This window comes from Talpa europaea (genome assembly GCF_964194135.1).
Source record: "Talpa europaea genome assembly, chromosome: 7".
Classification (NCBI taxonomy): domain Eukaryota; kingdom Metazoa; phylum Chordata; class Mammalia; order Eulipotyphla; family Talpidae; genus Talpa; species Talpa europaea.
Window position 1 is genome coordinate 61,606,869 of NC_140074.1, and position 20,597 is coordinate 61,627,465.

Genomic DNA, 20,597 nt, shown 5'->3' on the forward strand with positions numbered 1-20,597 from the left:
TGGCTCCACTGGGAAGAAGCCACCTTATAGTCGGAGTCCACAGAACAAGAAGGAATTCATCTGTTTCTTGATCACTGCGAAGATTCCATCTTCAGTGCTCTATGGAAAACCCTCTTGATGACCTGGTATTACTTAGCTGTGGAGGGCCTGTCTCTGTTGTGAGTGTCATAAAAGTCTTTGCCTTTGTCATTGCCTAAGGGATGCCCTTAGAAAAGTGGGAAGGCCAAGTTAGAGAGTGGGAATGACACAATCTCTGGTATCACAAGAGTCTTAAGCCATTCTGCAGTCAGATTGCAGTATGTAATTCAACTTGTCAACATTAGGAGAATGATATGACATTAAGTATTTGCTGGAAATAAAAACACAAACACATTTGCTGTGGTCTTTGGAAATGTTGCAAGTGTATTTTGCCTTGGGGATCAGCTTACATTAGTTGTTGAATCTTCACTTCCAATTTTTCAGCATCAGCACCACAAAATTCAAAAATCTGTTCACAAATACACGAAGGGGAAATATTTATTGGTTCAAATATTGCAGTGATGCTGAAGCTTTTCCTCGTTCCTGTTTGTAAAATTATCCTCTACTCATTTCCCTTGTCTGGAGGATACTTTAAACATATTTAACTGAACACATTATATTCCTGATGTCCTAATTATTTGTCACCTTTCAAATTTGTTTATGCTAATGTTTTACCTGATTTTTTATATTTCTTCGCAATATTCCTCTAAGATCCAAAACATAAAGAATGGTGTTGGAAATGAGGAAAACCACATCATTGAAAGGTGCAGAACCTTTGTGCTTTGTTATTGAGGTTGTTAATTTTCACATACAAGATTTCCAGCTATGAAATGGCCTGTGATTTCCTCTTCCTGGACATCTGCCCAGGTAATAGTATTCTATTCACTTGATTCTAAGGAAGCACTTTCTCTTTTCAGATTTTCACAGCTTTGAATCAGGAGGCATTTCACAGTCAATGGTATATTTTATTTGGAGCACTTTTCAGTAGTATATAAAAGAATGCTGCATCTGTCATCTTACATTTGATGAAATATGGAAGTTAAAGACCCTTACTATTCATTATCAAGTTAGCCAATTATAAGAGGTTGCTGCAGAGAAAGAAGTATGGGGGTAATCTGAAGCTGGATGTGGGTGAAGACTTAAATTTCTAGTGAGGGAGGTTTTAGCAACTAGAAAGGGTGTGAGGGCTTTGGGCAGGGCTTGGAAAAGTCTAGAATTAACTTCAATGCACATTGTGCAACAGAGAAGAAAGTAACCCCACATGCAATGATCCTGCTTCCCCCGGCAGCAGCATTCTACCTGGGTGCTGCCAGAGGCCGCTGTGGTTCATTCTCCTCCTTGAAAGTAAACCCCAGACTTGTGACTCCATCTTGATCCCATTTCACTTACCGGCTCGCCCTTGAATCCACTTCCATAACAGCAAATTGCTCTTTTGAGTCTTGAGCATAGGTTTACCTAAGTGTGGGTGCAGAATTTCATGATTTATCTGGGTTGCCTCTGTAGCCATATCCTTTATAAATATTCTCTTGGCATTGGCTGCCAGGGGAGAAAGGTGTCAGAAGGTTCTGTGCAAGTCTTCATTTCCTAAGAGTCAGGTGCCTACTGGATAGCAGCTTTATGTATGAAGGGAGTGTCATAATCCTCTGAGACCAGAGCATGGGCCAAGAGCAGGACTCCTGGCAAGAACATAGGTAGGGTTTGTCCACCTGAATGATGGGACTTGGCAAGGAGAAGGAAAAAGATACTAAGCTTAACCAGGTAACCAGTGTGCTGAGTCCATTTCTAGGAAGAGCAGGACCAGCATGAGGCAGAAGTCTGAGCAGGCTCTGTGAGGCTGGAGGTTGGGCGAGAAGGGAATGCTCTCTGAACTCATTTTACATGGGAGCAGCAGAACTTCCTAAATAGCTCAATCTGCTCTTCAAACAACATCATTTCTTCTCTCTTTCCTGGGACAGGATGGAATGCATGGTGTGAGAAGCTCGGGGATTCTACCTGGCTGTCAGTCTGTCTTTCCCTGCCTGTCACCACATCTGCAGTGGCTATGCCTGCAGCAGTTGCCTTGTGGCTTCTGTTCTAGAGTCCTCCTGAGCCTCTGCCCTCTCTTCTTCTTCATTCAGCAATGGTTCGACTCAAGCAAAGGCACATGTAACAGCTGAGCAGAAGAAGCACAGTAAAGAAGGGATGAGTCATTCCCAAGGTATGTCTGTTCCCTGGGAGCACCGCCATGGAGAGCTAGACAGTAGCCTCAGCCCTCACTCAGAAGATATTTGTGATACCCTATGGCAATATATCTTGTGGGTCTGGTTATGCCTGCTTCTGTTAAGACCTCCCCCACAGCCAAAGGGCAGTGTGGAAGCCTTTGCTGGGGCTGGGGGAGGCAAAAGACAGGCTTTTTTTTTTTTTTTTAAAGATTTATTTCTTTATGTATACAAGCCTCCCTGGTGGCACAATGAAGTCTCAGCACTATGAAGCAATCGGCAGCCACTGCAGCGAGACAGGATTTTTCTTCAGGGAGGAGACTTCCCCTTACACAGGGGAGGCAGAGTCTAGGGGTATAAGAAATAGGAGGGGCAGGGGCACAGCCCAGAGAAGTGATTTCCAGGAGGGGTGATTTCCATGACCATGAGCTGTGACATGCCTGTGCTGTGACAAAGGGCTGGCAACAAGGGCAGCCAGTAGCCACAAGCCCAATAAGAACCTTGGCTACTGTGGAATTCGACTCATCTTTCTTTTAGATGCTTTAAATCTAGCACAGAATACTCTCACCCACCCTCTACCTGAGCCAGGAAACCAGGAAATGTAGCGAAGGCTCCATTTAAAAAATTCCTATATATTCAGAAATTGCAGAAATTAAAGGCATACCATTTAGAGGATTATTTAAAAAGAGACCATACCTGTGTGCAGATTAGGACAGTTTGACCAGGACCCAGAACCTCCCTTCCAAACATAACCCTGTATTCAAAGGGCTTTTTACCATACTAGGGAGAACAGCCTATGAATTTTTCATCACGAATTACTTCAGCCTACTTTTGAATTTTTACAAATTAAATTCTACAGTATATATTCTTCTCTGTGTAGATTCTTTCACTCAGCATCACACCAATGAGATTTATCATTCAATTTTTCCAGGGTTTACTAATGTCCCATTATGTAACTGTAACCAACAATGCATTCACTTGGGCCATTACCAGTAATGTTGCTAGGAACATTCTTTCCATATCTTTGGGGAGATATTTTTACAGGCTCCTTTCCTGTTGACTTTTGCTGTATACCTGAAAATGGGATCCCTGAGATCAACATCAGTAGATGTTTGGCAAAGTGATTTTCTCAAGATACACTCCACTAGCAGGGGAGGACAGTTCCAGCTGCTCCGCGTACTTTACAACACGTGGTATTGCCAGTGTTTTCCATGTTAGCCATGTTGGTGACTGTAGGTGACATTACATTGGTTACTAGATTCCTTGGATTTTAACTCATCAACATTCACTTCGAATTCAGCAACAACTGAGAGCTTGTCTGTCTCCAGGCTTGTGCTTCTTAGGTCCTTCTCCCTAATTCGCCTCAAAAGTACAAATCCAGGGCCTCCCCTGGTGGCGCAGCAGCCTCTGCAGTGCCGGTTTGATCCCTGGCTGCTGGGCGAGGGTCCCACATGGCGCGCAGACCTCTCCTGCCGCGCCCACTGCTCCCCTCAGCAGTGTATTTCATCAGTCTGCCTGTTCTGTTTCCTGCTCTGGCTCTGGTGAATTCTCTCACCTCCTGTGCTTCTGACTGTACCCCGTGCTTGTATAAATAAATCTTTAAAAAAAGCAAAACACTCCTTTTTTAAAAAAAAGTACAAATCCAGTAATGCTACCCTTTGCAAAATTCTCCAAGGTTTCTCCATCATCATAAAATCGAAGTATCTTACAGTGATTCCTTGATTTTGTCCTACCCCCCTAATTGTCACTCTCTATAATAAATTCTGAACTCTTGAAACTCTCCCTAGTTGGATTCATTTATTCATTTAATTTAACAAATAGTGAGTGCCTGCTATGAGCCAGACATTGTGACAAAACAGATAAAATTGCTTTGTGGTGCCCAAAACTCAGTAATCAAGATACTGTTTTAATAACTTTTAAAGTATGAAAAATGAATGCCAGAAATTCATGATAAATAAAACATCAAAAATTCAAATAAGGATAAGATTCCACCCTATCCTTGTAGTGTCTGGCTTCACTTGCCTTACCCCAATTCCTGACCTGGAGAAAAGAGGTACACAAATAATTAATGCCTTTCAGTCACTAAAGCCAAAGTTGAGAGTAGCATCTTCAGCAATGGTGCTGGAGGCTGCTAATGGTGATAAATGATTGCTGCCCCTTTCTGACATTCTCTTCATCTCACTTAGTGCTTACCTCTTCCAGTCCATTAATCTTTGTCAGTGTCTCAGCTGCTTATGGGGCTACTAGGTAACCTTCTTTAGGGAGCTGCATCCTTCAGCTGAAGACCACGAGAGTTTTTTTCTTCTTAAGCAGAACCCCGTCTGTACCTAACACAACCCCTAGCAGGGTGAATGTAACTGGGTAAGTAACATGCGACTATCAGATTACTATTGTACTTCTTAAAAGCGTGTTAGTGGTTTCATACTTTTAAGTTTCTATTTATGAATGATCAGGGAGAATGACATACAGGTAGATCCTATGGTGCTAATAATAGCTGCATATTATAGCAGGTACTAATTCTAATGCTTGGCAATTCATTTACATAGAGGAACACAAATTTTCATGACAATCATTTAAAGATGCATAGTATGGTCCCTAATTCCCAGAGCAGGAAACAGCCTCAGGAAGACTGAGGCACATTCCCAAGGTTGCCCACTAACAAGAGGCAGATAAGGGGCTCAACTACAGTCATCTGACTACATAGGCAAAAATTAGTCTTAGACTTTTTTATTTTTCAGAAGTGGAATAGCATTTTTTTTTTTAATGAACTTGAACAACAAGCATTTGGGAGGTGATTCTTCAGGTGATTCTCCATCCTTCTCACTTCTGGTTGTCTCACTATTGTCCCTGACTGGCCTTTGAAGACAATCCTATCCCCTTGCTAGTTCACCCTGGAGCCAGGGAATGTGCTTGCTGGAAATGACTTCTATGACCTCAGCAGGAGCCCTGCAGTTCACAAGCACAAGACCCAGAGCTTCCTCCCACCTCATAGGACAGCTCAGTTCTAATTATCCATCTAGAGATAATCTATAGCACCTGTGTTGCCACATCCCATCACTCTTCCCAGTGGACTGAAGTAATTTGGGAAGGCATTTTATTTTGATATCATAGGATAAAAGATAGAGACAACTTTTGAATTTGGCCCATACTTACACCATTGGCCAAGAACTGCTAAGTCTTTGTTTTTCTGCCTTTCCCCTACTTTGGGCTGGAATCAAAGTGATTAACCCTGAGGATCTACTGGTGGACTTTAGAGAGTCATAGAACACTCTAGCACTAGATGCACCTTATGGTTCATGTGCATATGTGTATTTTTCTGGAGAGTTTATAGATTTTTATCGGATTTTAAGAGGAGCTCCAAGCCAAATTTATGAATGGCTTAAATAGAATGTAATATAATATTCTGGTTGCAAAAATCAGTCAAGTTTTTGGGTGCCCTCCCTGGAAGATACCACAGAACACAGTTTTAAAACAAACAAACAAACTGCAAATTAGTCATCTTGGGATAAAATATGATGTTCCAGATGAAAACACTGAGGAATACAGCAAGGAGGAACAAGCCCGCATTTTTTATTATCTGGAATCTGCTTTGCCTTTCCTTTGTTATAAAACTGTGAAATGATTACAGTTGTTTATATCTCATCCCTACCCAATATTCATCCAACCTCCCCATGAAAACTCCCAGCACCAGGGAATTTGCCATGGCCCTACATTGTTGTTATGTAGCTTCTTTTGTTTTAGTTTTATTTAGTTTTTTTTTTATTTAGTTTATGTTTTCTTTTGTTTTAGTTTGTTATAGTCTATATCTTTTGAGAATATTTGAAATGAGCTGGAATCACGGGCAAGATAAAATAGTAAATCATTAAAAGATGACCCAGTGTGGGGACGGCGGGTGAGAGAGGCCAGGAAGCTGCAGGTGAGGGAGACTCCTGCATTTGAGCAGAGGAGGTCATATGGACAGTCCTGGCAGCAGTGGGAAAGAGGAGCCCAAGGGATTCCCTAAGTCTTCTGAATCTAATGCAAGGGAGCAGATCATATTTTCAAGGGAGGTTAATGTTCTGCTAAATTGGTGCTCTATGAGGAATTATCATAAAGCCTTTTACACAAAGCACATTTTAAAAGGCATAATGCACAGTGGTTCTTTGCCAGATGTTTTACCAGAAATGCGAAGGCATTTCTTATACAATTCCTTAATAGAAACTGGACTTTAGGTTTTCTCTACTGCTAGATAGGTAGTCCTTCACTGCTTCAGTAAGTCATTTTTTCAGTTGTACTGTCCTAGATGAAAGACAGGAACACACTTATGGAAGCGGTCTCAAAAAAATGAAGCTTATTTTTCTCTACCCCAGGTACCACTACTACCCCCAAGTAGTGGTATTTCTGGAAGCCTTTCTAAGTCAGTTCTATTGAGAGAAGAAAGAAATTTACATGGTCTTTTTGCCAAGTCACTCCAAACTTCTTCAATTTCCAGGGATTTTCCTGTGCAGACCACCGACAGAGATCAGGGCGTGGGCATAGATTTCAGGGGTACCATGGATTGAATGCCACTCTCTAGGTGCCATGATAAAGTGAAGATCTTGTAGTGTTATTCAGGCACCAAATGCTGGGAAATGAGTCAAAAGAAGTAAAGGATTTCTGATGCTGTCTCTTTAGAATATTCTTTCCCGTTGTCTTTGGCCTTTGTCTTGTGCACAGAAGATTGATATTTTCTGTCAAATGGAGCCACATCAGATATCTTTTCTTCTGCAGGTCTTCAAGTGATATGTAAATTGATCCAGGTGTGAATCTCTTTGGAGCTATGATTACATGAAAAAGCAAGTTTTAGAAGTAGACTCATTTGTATTTTGTGATCTCAATGATCTCATGTTTTGAAAAACAAAACAAACTCCACAACCAGGATGCTAAGTTAGTAATATCAATGAGAAATTCAGTTGTCAAGAAAATGTCTTGGGACATGGGTATTCACAAGATAATCAGAGGCTTCTGGGATGACTCTGGAATTAGAGTATGGGGAGGTAGATCAGCTTAATGGACAGTATCATCAATATGGTTAATTTTATTTTCCATTAGCTAACTGGCAGAAAATTCAGATCTGATATCCTTAATGGTGCCTAGGATACAGGCATTTTGTTCTATCAATTCAAAAGGGATTCAGTCTGTAGATAACAATTAAGACATAATTGTTTTTAAGAGCCCAACTGAGGGCTTTTCCACCTCCACACAGAATTGAGAGCAAGCAGGGCCAAGCCTTTCCTCAAAAGCATAGCTATGGATTTGCTCAAGAAGCTAGGTGCATTATCAGTTGGAAACACATAAGTTTTATTTCAGAAAATGGAAAGCAAACTGTTGTAGCAGCAGCTATCAAGCAATATCATCTATAGAAGAGATGAAACCAGAAAACTCTTCTGAACTAGAGAGAAACTTTCCTTGAATTGTACTGGCATGAGTACAAAATCAAAGAGGGAAGGCAGAGCTGGCAGTGAGATGCAGGGCAAAAAGCATAGGATTTGGGCTTTCATTTGTTCACCCACTCTTTAAACAAAACCAAATACGTGTTTTCCATGTAGGAGGGATTCTTCTAGATACTGGTGTTTCAAATCAAGCATAAACTCCTTCAAGTGCTTGGACTAGTAAGAGAAAAATGCATGAGGTTAAGATCCAAGTCAAACAGAAATGGGCTTGGAAAGGAAGATTGGATCAAGATTTTGGAAAACTTGAAATTAAGACTTGAACACAGGGCCTAGTGTTGATTCTGTAGGCAATGAAGGAGGACATCAAATGTAAAATAAGAGAATGACATACATGATGTTGTTAAGGATCTAGTTGTTAAGGATCTATGGAGCTAAGTAGGGGGTGAGGAGGTCTACTGGAGTGATCTCTGTTAAGAGTATCTCCATCTAGGGGCCTCCCTGGTGGCGTAAGAGGTTAAGCACCACACTATGGGGCAGTCCGCAGCCTCTGCAGCGTGAGATCGATCCCCAGCCGGCCAGGGAGAGACCCACATTGGCACAGCAGACCTCTCCTGTCTCGCCTGCTGCTCTCCTCAAGACATAACTGAAAATAGCAGGAGAAAAAGAAACCAGAGGAGAACTTTGGGGAGGGACTCAGGGGTAGAAGCCAGAAGAAGAGAACATATCCATTACATAGAAGATATTTGGTTAACCGAGGAATATAAAGATTGAAAAATGGCTATTTAAATTAGACTCCAGGAGACTCCTTGGTGACTTTCAAGAGAGTAGATGAGGTAATGAGTGGAAAATAACAGTTGAAAAAAGTAAATAATAGTCTACAAAATCAAGAATTAGGGCATGAAATGAAGAAGGGTAGTCTGAGTATATTTATTAGAAACATTCTGGTTGCAAGTGACAGAAATAATCACCCAAATTTTTCATTACTAATGAATCTATGAGATACTTAAGGTTTCTTGCATGAAGAGATTTAGGGTTCAATCAATGTCAGCAGAAGCTGTTGGCTTGACTTTGTTTTTCTCTGTATGGTGCCTTGATTTTCATGTTCCCTACAGTAGCAAACTATCTGTAGTAGTTTTACCTTCTTATCTTTCCAGGTTCAAATCCAGTGAAATCAAAAGCAAATGCTTTTTGCCTAGTCATTTAAGCAAAGTCCTGGAATTTGCTCTGGTTGGTTTGGATTCGCTTTTCTGGCATCAAAATTTCATTCCTGATGGAGATGGCGTTCATGGATTGGTCTAAGTCAGAATATAAAGCCCTAAAGAAGCATTTGGACGAAGAAAGGAAAGGGAAGGTTTCCTTGGAGAAATTGACAGGTAGGTGGAGAAGTTGAAGGTGCTTTTGTTAAATAGCTTCAATTTTCAAGTAAAAACTTATGAAAGGCAGTGTTATTTTTGGGAAACATTATTTAAATCTATCATACCAATTATATTAAAGCAAATACATACAAATAGAAACTGAAAATAAAATTCTGCAGCTAGCATATCAAATGGTATTTGAAACAAAGAAATCTGAACTTAGAATCTGCACGATCGGCCACTCATCTGTATTTCCTGGTGATCATTTTTTCTTTCTTTCTTTTTTTTAATCTTTCCAATGGGATTTTTTAAAAATAAATTTTATTTTTATATTCCCCATACAATTGCAACCCCCTTATTTTGACCCCAATCCCTCCCCTCCCTGCCCCCCACCCCCCTTACTGTGTCTCTGGTTCATAGTTTTTTGTTGATTTTGATTTTCACTTTCTTATATTTATTCATTTTCCTGGTCCCTTATTTAAGTTTTCTAGATTCCTGCTATGAGTGAGACCATCTGGTATTTTTATTTTTCTTTCTGGCTTATTTCGCGGAGCATGATCCCTTCCAGCACCATCCATGTTGCTGCAAATTGCATGTGTTTATCTTTTTTGAATGCTGAGTAATATTCCATGGTATATATGTACCACATCTTCTTGATCCAGTCATCTATTTTTGGGCATTTGGGCTGATTCCAGAGCTTAGCTATTGTAAACAGTGCTGCTATAAACATAGGGGTGCAGGTGCTCTTTGGAATTGATGTTTCTGTGTCCTTTGGGTAAATACCTAGGAGTGGAATTGCTGGATCATATGGAAGCTCGATGTTTAGTAGGTCCAGAAATCTCCACACAGCTCTCCATAGTGGTTGGACCAGTTTGCACTCCCACCAACAGTGCAGGAGAGTTCCTTTTTCCTCCACATCCTCGCCAACATTTGTTGTTGCTAGTTTTTTTTTTTTTTTTACTAACATGGGAGGAATTCCATACTTTTATTTATTTTTTTTTAAATTTTATTGTTATATTCCCCATACAATTGCAGCCCCCCCATTCTGACCCCAATCCCTCTCCTCCCGCCCCCGCCCCCCTAAAAGTGTCTCTGGTTCATAGTTTTTTGTTGATTTTGATTTTCACTTTCTTATAGTTATTCATTTTCCTGGTCCCTTATTTAAGTTTTCTAGATTCCTGCTATGAGTGAGACCATCCGGTATTTTTCTTTTTCTTTTTGGCTTATTTCGCTGAGCATGATCCCTTCCAGCGCCATCCATGTTGCTGCAAATTGCATGTGTTTATCTTTTTTGAATGCTGAGTAATATTCCATGGTATATATGTACCACATCTTCTTGATCCAGTCATCTATTTTTGGGCATTTGGGCTGTTTCCAAAGCTTAGCTATTGTAAACAGTGCTGCTATAAACATAGGGGTGCAGGTGCTCTTTGGAATTGATGTTTCTGTGTCCTTTGGGTAAATACCTAGGAGTGGAATTGCTGGATCATATGGAAGCTCGATGTTTAGTAGGTCCAGAAATCTCCACACAGCTCTCCATAGTGGTTGGACCAGTTTGCACTCCCACCAACAGTGCAGGAGAGTTCCTTTTTCCTCCACATCCTCGCCAACATTTGTTGTTGCTAGTTTTTTTAATATGTGCCATTCTCACTGGTGTGAGATGGTATCTCATGGTAGTTTTGATTTGCATTTCCCTGATTACAAGTGATGTTGAACATTTTTTCATATGCCTGTTGGCCATTTGCATTTCCTCTTCAGAGAAGTTTCTTTTTAGCGCTTCTGCCCATTTTTGGGCATTTTTGTTTTTGTTGAGTCTCATCAGCTCTTTGCAGATTTTTGTGATCAGTCCTTTATCATTAGTTTGTGTGCAAAAATGTTCTCCCAGTCGGTGGGGTTTCTCTTTGTTTCTGTTATTGTCTCTTTTGCTGTGCAGAAGCTCTTTAATTTGATGTAGTCCCAGCTGTTTATCTTTGCCTTCACTATCACTGCTTTGGGTGATGTGTCTGTAAAGATGTCTTTGATGTGCAAATCCCATAGTGTTTCACCTATATTTCCTTCTATGTATTTTATGGTTTCAGGTCTTATGTCTAGTTCTTTAATCCATTTTGAGTTGATTTTTGTGTATGGTGTGAGGTAGTGGTCAAGCTTCATTCTTTTGCATGTAGCGACCCTGGTGATCATTTTTGAACATTTCTCCAAATGTTGCTAGTATTTCATGAACATTTATGTGAGAATTTCATCATGTCCTTTTTTAAGATACTCTTTGCATGGTTCTGCCCCGGAAAGGATAATAATGAGACAGATGCACTAAATGGGGAGATTTGTTATATTACTGCATTTTTAACCCCTCACCAATAGGTGCAGTTCAGAAACTATGAATTACATTGCTAAGTACTAGAACTACATGGAGGTTTTTTTTTTTTTAATCCATCTAGGATACCCAGATGTTTTTTAGGCTCTCTGATTCTTAATCTAATACAAGTCTGCCAGTTACCATGGAAACATACCTTCTGGGTTTCCTTGAAGAGTAGAAACGTTGGTATTGCTCTGATGTTATACATTTCAGCCAACTCCTAGGGAAAAAATGAGTGGCATGAAGTCACAAATTTGGTGTCTCCTCTCTGTCCCAAGTATGGGGCTGGGTAACTTCTCATGCGGTATATCTGACAGCCCAGGGAAGGCTGATACATTACAGATTCTCCTGCAAGGAACCTTTAAAAAATGTACTTTCAAAGCCTTTAGGAATGTTACAACAGAAAATGACTGTTCCCAGCATTCCTGAGCTTTCCCAACCCAGAGTTCTAGGCAGGGAGGTGGAAGGTGGAGGTGGAAACACAATAGATGACAAATGACATGTTACATTTTTAAAATATAAGGTGTATACAATATTACTTTGATACATTTGTATTACAATATTACCATTAGGGCAATATTGATCACATTATATTATAGTACAGTGTTACTGTTTATATTCACATACTGTGCATTAGAGCTCTATGACTTATTTACCACTTATATAAGTTTATAACCTCAAACACTAACTGGAAGGTAGTTACCCTAACCTTCCAGTAACTACCATTTCACTGTCTGCTTTTTTTCCCCACTAGTTTGACTTTTTTCAGATTCCATATGTAAGTGATATATTCTTGTCTTTTCTGTCCATTGCATCTGCCCTAGCACAATGTGCTCAAGGTTCATCCATGTTGTTGTAAATGACAGGATTCCTTCCTTTCTAAGTAAAGTCTATTTGAAAGATCTTGTGAAAGATTACAGAGGTGGCTATAGTAGAATGCAGCATGGAGAGAACATACTCAAAAAATATGACAGAGTCAAAGTCTCTTTAGAATTCATACTGGAGATATGGATGATATAATGGCCTAGCATTTACAGTCCTATTCCTTTAAGCCCTAGTTCTCTTCACTACCCAGCTGTGATAGATTTGGAACAAAAAACAAAACTATGTAAGAATTCCAATTAGTTTAATCCATACAATCTGTTTTTAAATTGTCAGTTTTTGTGTATCTTGTTTAGGAGTCAAAACAAAACTAGCACCCACATGGTCGACAGAATTGGACTTTTATAATATACCTGTCATTTTATGGCACTAAATCTCCCTGCCACTCAAAGCACAACCTCTCTCCTTCTTTCTTCACTCTCACTCATAATTTTCATGACCACAACAATAATAACTAATAAACATGAGGATAGAAATTTATACATTTTCTTTCACTTTAAAATACTAAGAACTATAACTGAAAAAGTCAAACAAGGGCCTCCCCTGGTGGCACAGGCAGTTGAGCGCCGCGCTGTGAAGCTGTCCGCAGTCTCTGCAGCTCTGGTTCTATCCCGGCTGCCAGTGAGGGTCCCACATGGTGCGGCAGACCTCTCCTGTCTCACCCGCTGCTCCCCTCAGCAGTGGATTTTGTCAGTCTGCCTGTTCTATTCCCCACTCTGTCTCTGGTGGGTCCTCTCATCCTCCCGCGCATCTGGCCTGTACCCCAGTTCTTGTATAAAATAAATCTTAAAAAAAAAAAGGTCAAACAATAACACAACATTCATGAGGATGTAGAGAATCAGAACCCTCATACATTTCTGGTGGGAATGTAAAATGATGCAGCTACTCTGGAAAACAGTTTCAGTTCCTCAACAATTTAAACACTCAGTTACCTTATGACCCAACAATTTCACTTCTAGACAGATACTCAAGACATGAAGACATACACATGTATATTTATGTTGTTATTATTAAAAATAGTCAGATGGTGGAAACAACCCAAATGTCCCTCTATAGATAAATGAATAAATAAATAAAAGATAGTATTTTAATATTAAGCAATAAAAAAGGATGAAGACCTATGGTGACCACTAAAACCCCAGAAGTGTTTCTTCTTAGAGTGATGAAAATATTTTAAAATTGATTGTAGTGAGAGTTGTACAATTCAGTGAATACAAAAAAGATAATGAGACTTGTTGTGTAATCTGAAAGCATAGTGTATGATTCAGCTCAAAGGGATATTAAATCCTGTCACACTTTAATGAAGTTTAAAGGAAATGGAGAAATAGGCCTCCCTGGTGGCGCAGTGGTTGAGCGCTGGGTTGCGAAGCTGCCCTCGGCCTCTGCGGCGCCGGTTCGATCCCCGGCTACTCCCCGGCCACCAGAGGAGGGTCCCACATGGCGCGCAGACCTCTCCTGCCTCCCGCTGCTCCCCTCAGCAGTGTACTTCGGTCCTTCTGCCTGCTCTGCTCTCCGCTCTGGCTCTGGTGAATTCTCTCACCCTCCCGCGCTTCTGACTGAACCCAGTGCATGTATAAACAAAGAAACAAACAAAAAACAAAAACAAAGAAAGAAAGAAAGAAAGAAAGAAAGAAAGAAAGAAAGAAAGAAAGAAAGAAAGAAAGAAAGAAAGAAAGAAAGAAAGAAAGAAAGAAAGAAAGAAAGAAAGAAAGAAAGAAAGAAAGAAAGAAAGAAAACCTGCCTCTATATAAAAAAAAAAAGGAAATGGAGAAATAAAACTACAATTATGTTCTGGTCACTATATCACATGTTTTATGTATTTATCTCATTTGATATTCTGTTAAGTATTATTCCTCTGCTTTATAGAGGAAAAAGCTAAGTTTATAGAGGTGAACTGGTAATAGGTCACACATGTATTAAAGGACAAAAGGGGCGAATAACAGATTTTTAATTTTTATTCTTTTTATTTTGTTTTTATTCTAAAGCTCAAATTCAATTGAGCTTTAATTGATGAAATTGAATGTGTTATTATAACTTTCCTCATTGTAAATTAATGTTTGGAAGAGCAATTTTATAGACACATTGTGTGTCCAAGGTACAAAATGAGCAAGGTAAATTTTGATTAAGGCGGATTATTTGGGGAACACGAGGAAGGAAGGAGCAAGAGGGATGGATTTCCTGGAATTCCTTGTGAAGTCTGAAAAACCCACAAAACCATAAGATACAGCAATGTAGAACGGGGAAAGCAGGTCTATTAAAAAGTTTTCAATGCATTAAGTTTTAGCAATCTGTTAGAGAGGTGAAAATCATTTTTCCAGGCAACTGGAATAGAGCAACTCTGCTGGGTAGGATTCTGGGGCACATGGGATTCAGCACGTGGAAAGAATTCTGGGATTGATTAGCAATGTCTGCCAAAGTATGGGCAGGAAGAGGACTGCAGGAAAACCAGATCTTTGCTGCTCTTATTTAAGTAGAACAAAGCCTATAAGAACACTATAAGGGAGTTCACCACAATTTATCAGAAAAAAATAAAAACCTGTTAAATTGATTATATAATCACTGAGACAGAGCCCTCAATGGCATTGCATTAGGACTTTATGTATCCACACGAAAGGATTCAGGATTCTTACCTGAGCATCGTCCACGTCTATACTAGCAAACATTACATTTTGGTACTGCTGTGACATTGCCTTCAAGATAAAGGGAAAAGAAATTCCCTATTAGTAAGTAATAACATCAAAGCAGATACTAGAACTACTTTTTGGCAAAAAACAGGAAGTGAGCCTAAAGGTCATTTAAAGAGTTACGCAGCATTCTGACATTTTAATATTGCCTGGAACTTGAACCATCGGAGTCCAATTGTCAGATGATGCCAATATCACATAATGTTCAGTGGCAGACCCAGAGTCTTTATGAATCAAGATTAGAATTTCAAAGTTGGAAAATGGCCCAAAGCAGAGAAATAATTAAATGCATGGGATGGGTCCAGACTTACCTATCAGGCAGAGGGAGAGACAGCCGTTTCCTGATAGGGAGTCTGTCTTTAGTGATCTTTAAAATACAGATCTTTGGGCCTCCCTGGCGGCACAAGTGTTCAAGTCTCAGCACTATGAAACTATAGGCAGCCACTGCATGGTGAGTTCGATCCCTGGCCAGGGAGCTAACCTACATGGCACAGCAGACCTCTCCTGTCTCAATGCTGCTCCCCTCAGCAGTGTATTTCAATAGATCTGCCTGTTCTGCTCCCCACTCTGTCTCTGGTGAATTCTCACACCCTCCCCGGCAGCTCCCCCATGTGCCTCTGGCCTATCCACCAGCTCTTGTATGCATAAATAAATAAAATAAATCTTTAAAATACAAATCTTTGAACCAAATTCCCCAACACTGCCTCTACCTTCTCCTTTTGCAGACTTTTAGGGAGGTGGTAGTGCTGGTGGTAGAGGCCCTTAAAAGAGCTATTGTAAATCTATTTGCACTAACCTAATTGCTTTCTGTCCTTACTCCCATCTGTCTGTACTCTACTATATATTCAAACTAGATTTTTCTGGTCTCCTTTGCCAGCTGTCTTCCAGTTACTTTCTCTCAGTGGGAAGCATTTGCAAGAAAAAATAAGGTGGTAGATGGGAAGAAGTAACTCTCTTCTGCTTCTATTTTGTCTGGTATCTTCTTTGGCAGCTGCAGTGATGATGGTGTTGGTGATGGGGCAGGGGATAAAGGCTACATCAGCTGTGGTCTGTAAGTGTCTGTTTCTTCTTGTGTTTTTTTTTTTTTTTCTTTTTAAAAACAGCTGTGCTCATACTTTAAAGACACTCAGCAGCATACCAATTTGTTCATTTTAACAGCATATTTCAAGCATTTCCAGCCATCTGTTTCAAACGGGTGACCCCTCTGATGGTAGCGTGAGTGTGTACAGCTTGGTCAAGTGGAGACACTAACAGATGGAGCTGTTGCTGGGGGAGGCACCCATGGAGACGCAGGAAGAAGCAGGGCATCGGGGGACCATGGGTCAGTAAAGAGTTCTGTAGCAGGGGTTAGTCCCAGTTGTTTGTCTGTAGAATGTGACTGAAGTGGGAGTTTTATTTTCAGGGACCCATCAAGCTGGTCAAATTGGGGGAAAACTCTTGACTAACAGGCCAAAGGCCTTTGGAGCTTAGATGTACTTTTCAAATAAAGAAATGGTCATAAAACCAACAACCTGATTATAAAATAGGCAGAGGATCTGAGTAGGCATTTCTCCCAGAAGACATACAGATGAAAAGATATTCAGCATCCCTTATTATTAGGGAAATGTAAATCAAAACACAATGAGATTTTACTCCATGCCTGTTAGAAGGGCTATTCTCAAAAATACAACAAACAACAAGTGTTGGCAAATATTTGGAGAAAAGGGAACCCTCTTACACTGTTGGTATGAATGTAATTGGTGCAGCTACTATGGTAAATGATATCAGGATTCCTCAAAAATTAATAGAAATACCATATAATCTAGCTGTTCCACCATGAGGTTATTACCTGAAAAATATGAAAACACTAATTTGAAGAGAGATATGAACCCCTATGATCTTTGCAACATTATTCACAATGGCCAACCTACAGAAAAAATACAAATGCCTGTGACAGTAGATGAGTATATAAAGAAATGTGATATAGATACACAATGGAATACTACTCAGCCATAAAAAATGATGAAATCCTGCCAATTATAAGACCATGGGTGGACCTAGAGGGTATTTTACTGAGGAAATAAATCAGATGGAGGGGCCTCCCTGGTGGCCTAATAGTTAAGTCTCAGTGCTATCACTGCTACGGCCTGAGTTCAACCCACAAACAGGGAGCTAGCCCACATATGGCATAGCAGACCTCTCCTGTGTCGCCTGCTGCTCCCCTTAGCAGTGTACTTCAGTAAATCTTCCTGTTCTGCTCCCAACTCTGTCTCTGGTGAATCCTCTTATATGATTTAGGGAATCTGAGGCGGTATGAACTCTTTTGTACCTCTTGATGTTATTGGCAGAATTATCTAGACAAGTAGTATTAACTGTCTGGTGTGTGTACCAATTACCTAATTAAATCTTGGTATATTATCTTTAGGTTAATTGGGATGCTTCAAAAAACCATAATTCCATAATAGCTCATAAATGCCACACCTAAGCTTTATTAAAAAACTTATTTGGGGAATTTACATTCCTTCTATGAAGTGAAGGAAAGATGAAATCAATATTGGCAATACTTACATGAATAAGAGGAGAAATCCTTTTGCATGGACCACACCATTTTGCTGAAAATTCAACCACCACAAGTTTGTTTCCAGCAGCTTTTAGAAATGCTTTGAGTTCATCCTGAGGCCAGAACAAAAATGAGGAAATGTGCATGGTCAGCTCATAAAACCTTGCAGAGAATGACAGCTTAGTTTTAAAAGTCTCAACTAGTACCTAACCCATAGTTTAACAAATTTGAGGTTATAAGAACATTTCTTACGGTTTCTCTTACTGAAACCCCAGAGCACTGTAGCGACACTTGTTTGCATTATGAACAGTGTCTTTCATTAGCTATTTCATACATGGTTTACTTCCCACAAAAAGTCCCTAAAGAATTCAATCCTGATTCATTCCTGTGCTTCAATGTTCCCTAACTGGCACATGGTAAATCCTAATGGAGTGTCTAGCTGATGAATGAATGATTTGCCAAGATTGGTATTCTGCTCAAGATTTAGTTTTCTTTCCTCAGTAGAATTACAACAGTGGTAGGACATTTACTCTATTACTGGGATTCTCTAATCTTTATAACCACACTGTGGAGTGATCCTCATTTTTCAGATGAAAAAAGCTAAAGTTTGTTAACGTTCTCATGGTCAACTGGCTGATTGGTGTAGCTGGGATTGCTAACCCAGGCAGCCTGACTCCACAGTCCATTTGTCCATTGCCTCAACCACTACACTAAATCAGGAGGGATCACTAATTGGATTTAGTGAAGCAGAACATAACACTCGAGTTAGGGATGGCATAATTCCATACAAATGGCATCCCTACTTTAAAGTAAGGGAGTCTTGATAATTATGTTACCATTTGGTTTAGTTTCAAGTCGGCGTGGGGCAGGGGAACTGCTTGAAACTGATGAATAAATAAAGATACACTCTCTTCCTTTACCAATATTCCTCTAAGATAAAGGGTAATTTTTCAGAGAGCCAGGCCAAGCCTCCATTTCTCACTTACTTCTGAAGTTGTTAGGTTGAGGCCATTCCCACAAGTCCCCAAACCCTTCACTTTTCAATAGTTGTTTATGTTGGCCTCACTGGACCCATGACCTTGATTTGATGCATGATCCATGACCATGACCTTAATCCATGACCTAGGAGAGAAAACCCTCCTAGTATGTGTACTGATGCAACATTTACCTGTTGAAGTCTACCATATGACATGTACTAGACATGCTGCTAGCATACAACTGTGGACAAAAACAAAACAAAAATTTCATCTTCATGGAGCATACATTTAGAGGGGGAAGCTGCTGATAAGACCATAAAGTACAATATGTTGTACATTAGTGCTCATTGATAACAGAGATAAAAGGAGAAAAACAAAGGAGGAAGGAAGCTGACAGCTGAATTACCATAGCAGCCTGGGTGACCAAGTCCACCTCCATGAGGCAACTTTCAGTGAAGAGCTGAAGGAGACACCAGGTCCTCAGGAGACATTTCTGAGGAGGAGCTGGAAAGGGTTTCTCAGAAGTTGAGCGAGAGCCCACGCTATTTCTCAGGCTTCTCAGAAAATTAAAATAATGACCAAAACATTAGAATATGTGAGCTATTTCAAAATATTTTCTCATCACAGATGCCGTCTTTCAAACGGATCATCTTATTTTTGTGACCTTATGTGGAGCCACATTTGGAGAAAATGTCAGAAGTCTAAATCTGAGGGATCTGGGAGATAGAAGGCCCAGACTCTGTGGCCTCCCATAATGAGGCCTGGCATCAGAATATGGTTTTAGAAAGTAGTTTTTAAAACAGTCACCAAGGAATTGTTGATACTGATGGTCCTTGTTTTCCCTATTCTAATACCAAGGCATGTCTGAGTTTCTGTTTTCTTTCCTAGGATAAGAGAAATATGTGGACTCTTACTTCCATCGAATTTTCCAGGGACATCTACGGTAGAATCAGTGGTGTCTGGTATAGGGTGAGATATGTGAGGAGTTGGCCTAAATCCAGCCAGAGTCAGAACAAGAAATGAGAATCAGGGAGGAACAAGACCCTTTTTTGATCAATGTATCATTGCCCACTCCTTTAGATGGTGCTTTCGCTCAGAGACAACACAAAGAGTAAGAATTTAAAAAATCCCTTTACTAGAGAGCAGTGAGGGAGCACTGGATGGGGGAAATAATTATGAAAGTGTATCACACCTTTCGCAAAATGTTTTCTTGAAAAATACCAATGAAGACAAAGAAGTACTTGCCATATTTTTAATAATCTTCATCGTGATTTATCCCTGGGATTTGCTGACGACACTCTTGTTGGTTAGTTGGCTCAGCGGAGCTTTCTCTTATTAATTTAGGATCCTAGCTGGAATATAAGAGTAAGTTCACTGTGACATCATTGAACATGGCATCTCAGAATCTAGAACTTGACAGACGTGGATCTCACCTTACTTTGGACCATGACCAGTTAATGTGTGGCAGCCAAGAGTCAGCCAACTGCAATCTGTGCATGCAGAATCAATAATCTAGTTCTGTCTAGTCTGTCTAGTTCTTATTTTTTATCATTGTTTCCAAGGCCCCCTCTCCCTTCCCCAACCACACAACCACCTTATGAGAAGTCACCCAACCACACTCACCTTATGTGGGGAGCAGCGGGCAAGTCAGGAGAGGTCTGCTGCGCCATGTGGGTAAGTCCCTGGCCTGCCAGGGATTGAACTTGTGCTGAAGAGGCTGTGATAGCTTCATAGTGCTGTGCTTAACCCCTTGCACCACCAGGGATGTCCCAGAGGAAAGATATTTTCATTTAGAATTAAGAAGAGGGCCTCTCTGGTGGTGCAGCAGTTGAGCACTGGGCTGCGAAGCTGCCTGCAGCCTCTGTAGCGCTAGTTCGATCCCCGGCCACCGGTGAGGGTCGCACATGGCACTCAGACCTCTCCTGCCGCCCACTGCTCCCCTCAGCAGTGTACTTCGTCAGTCTGCCTGTTCTGCTCCCTGCTCTGGCTCTGGTGGATTCTCTCACCCTCTCGCACTTCTGACTGTACCCAGTGCTTGTATAAACAAATAAATAAATCTTAAAAAAAAATGAACTCTTAAAAAAAAAAGGAATTAAGAAGAGATTATTTTTCAGTTGAGGAAAATACTAATGACTCAACCTAGATGATGGTTTTCTCATAAATTTGGTTTACTGACTCAT

At 40.4% G+C, this 20,597-nt stretch overlaps 1 protein-coding gene across 1 annotated transcript; it reads right to left on the minus strand.

The window, feature by feature from the left end:
* Positions 1-424: 424 nt before the first annotated feature.
* LOC311173716 (thioredoxin domain-containing protein 8-like) lies at positions 425-18,856 on the minus strand (the record flags this gene model as incomplete). Its single annotated transcript, XM_084237803.1, has 7 exons — positions 425-487; positions 1,408-1,473; positions 11,490-11,555; positions 14,848-14,907; positions 17,449-17,602; positions 18,609-18,658; positions 18,824-18,856. 7 exons carry the CDS (start codon positions 18,854-18,856, stop codon positions 425-427), a joined length of 492 nt encoding a protein of 163 aa, XP_084093929.1.
* Positions 18,857-20,597: the final 1,741 nt, after the last annotated feature.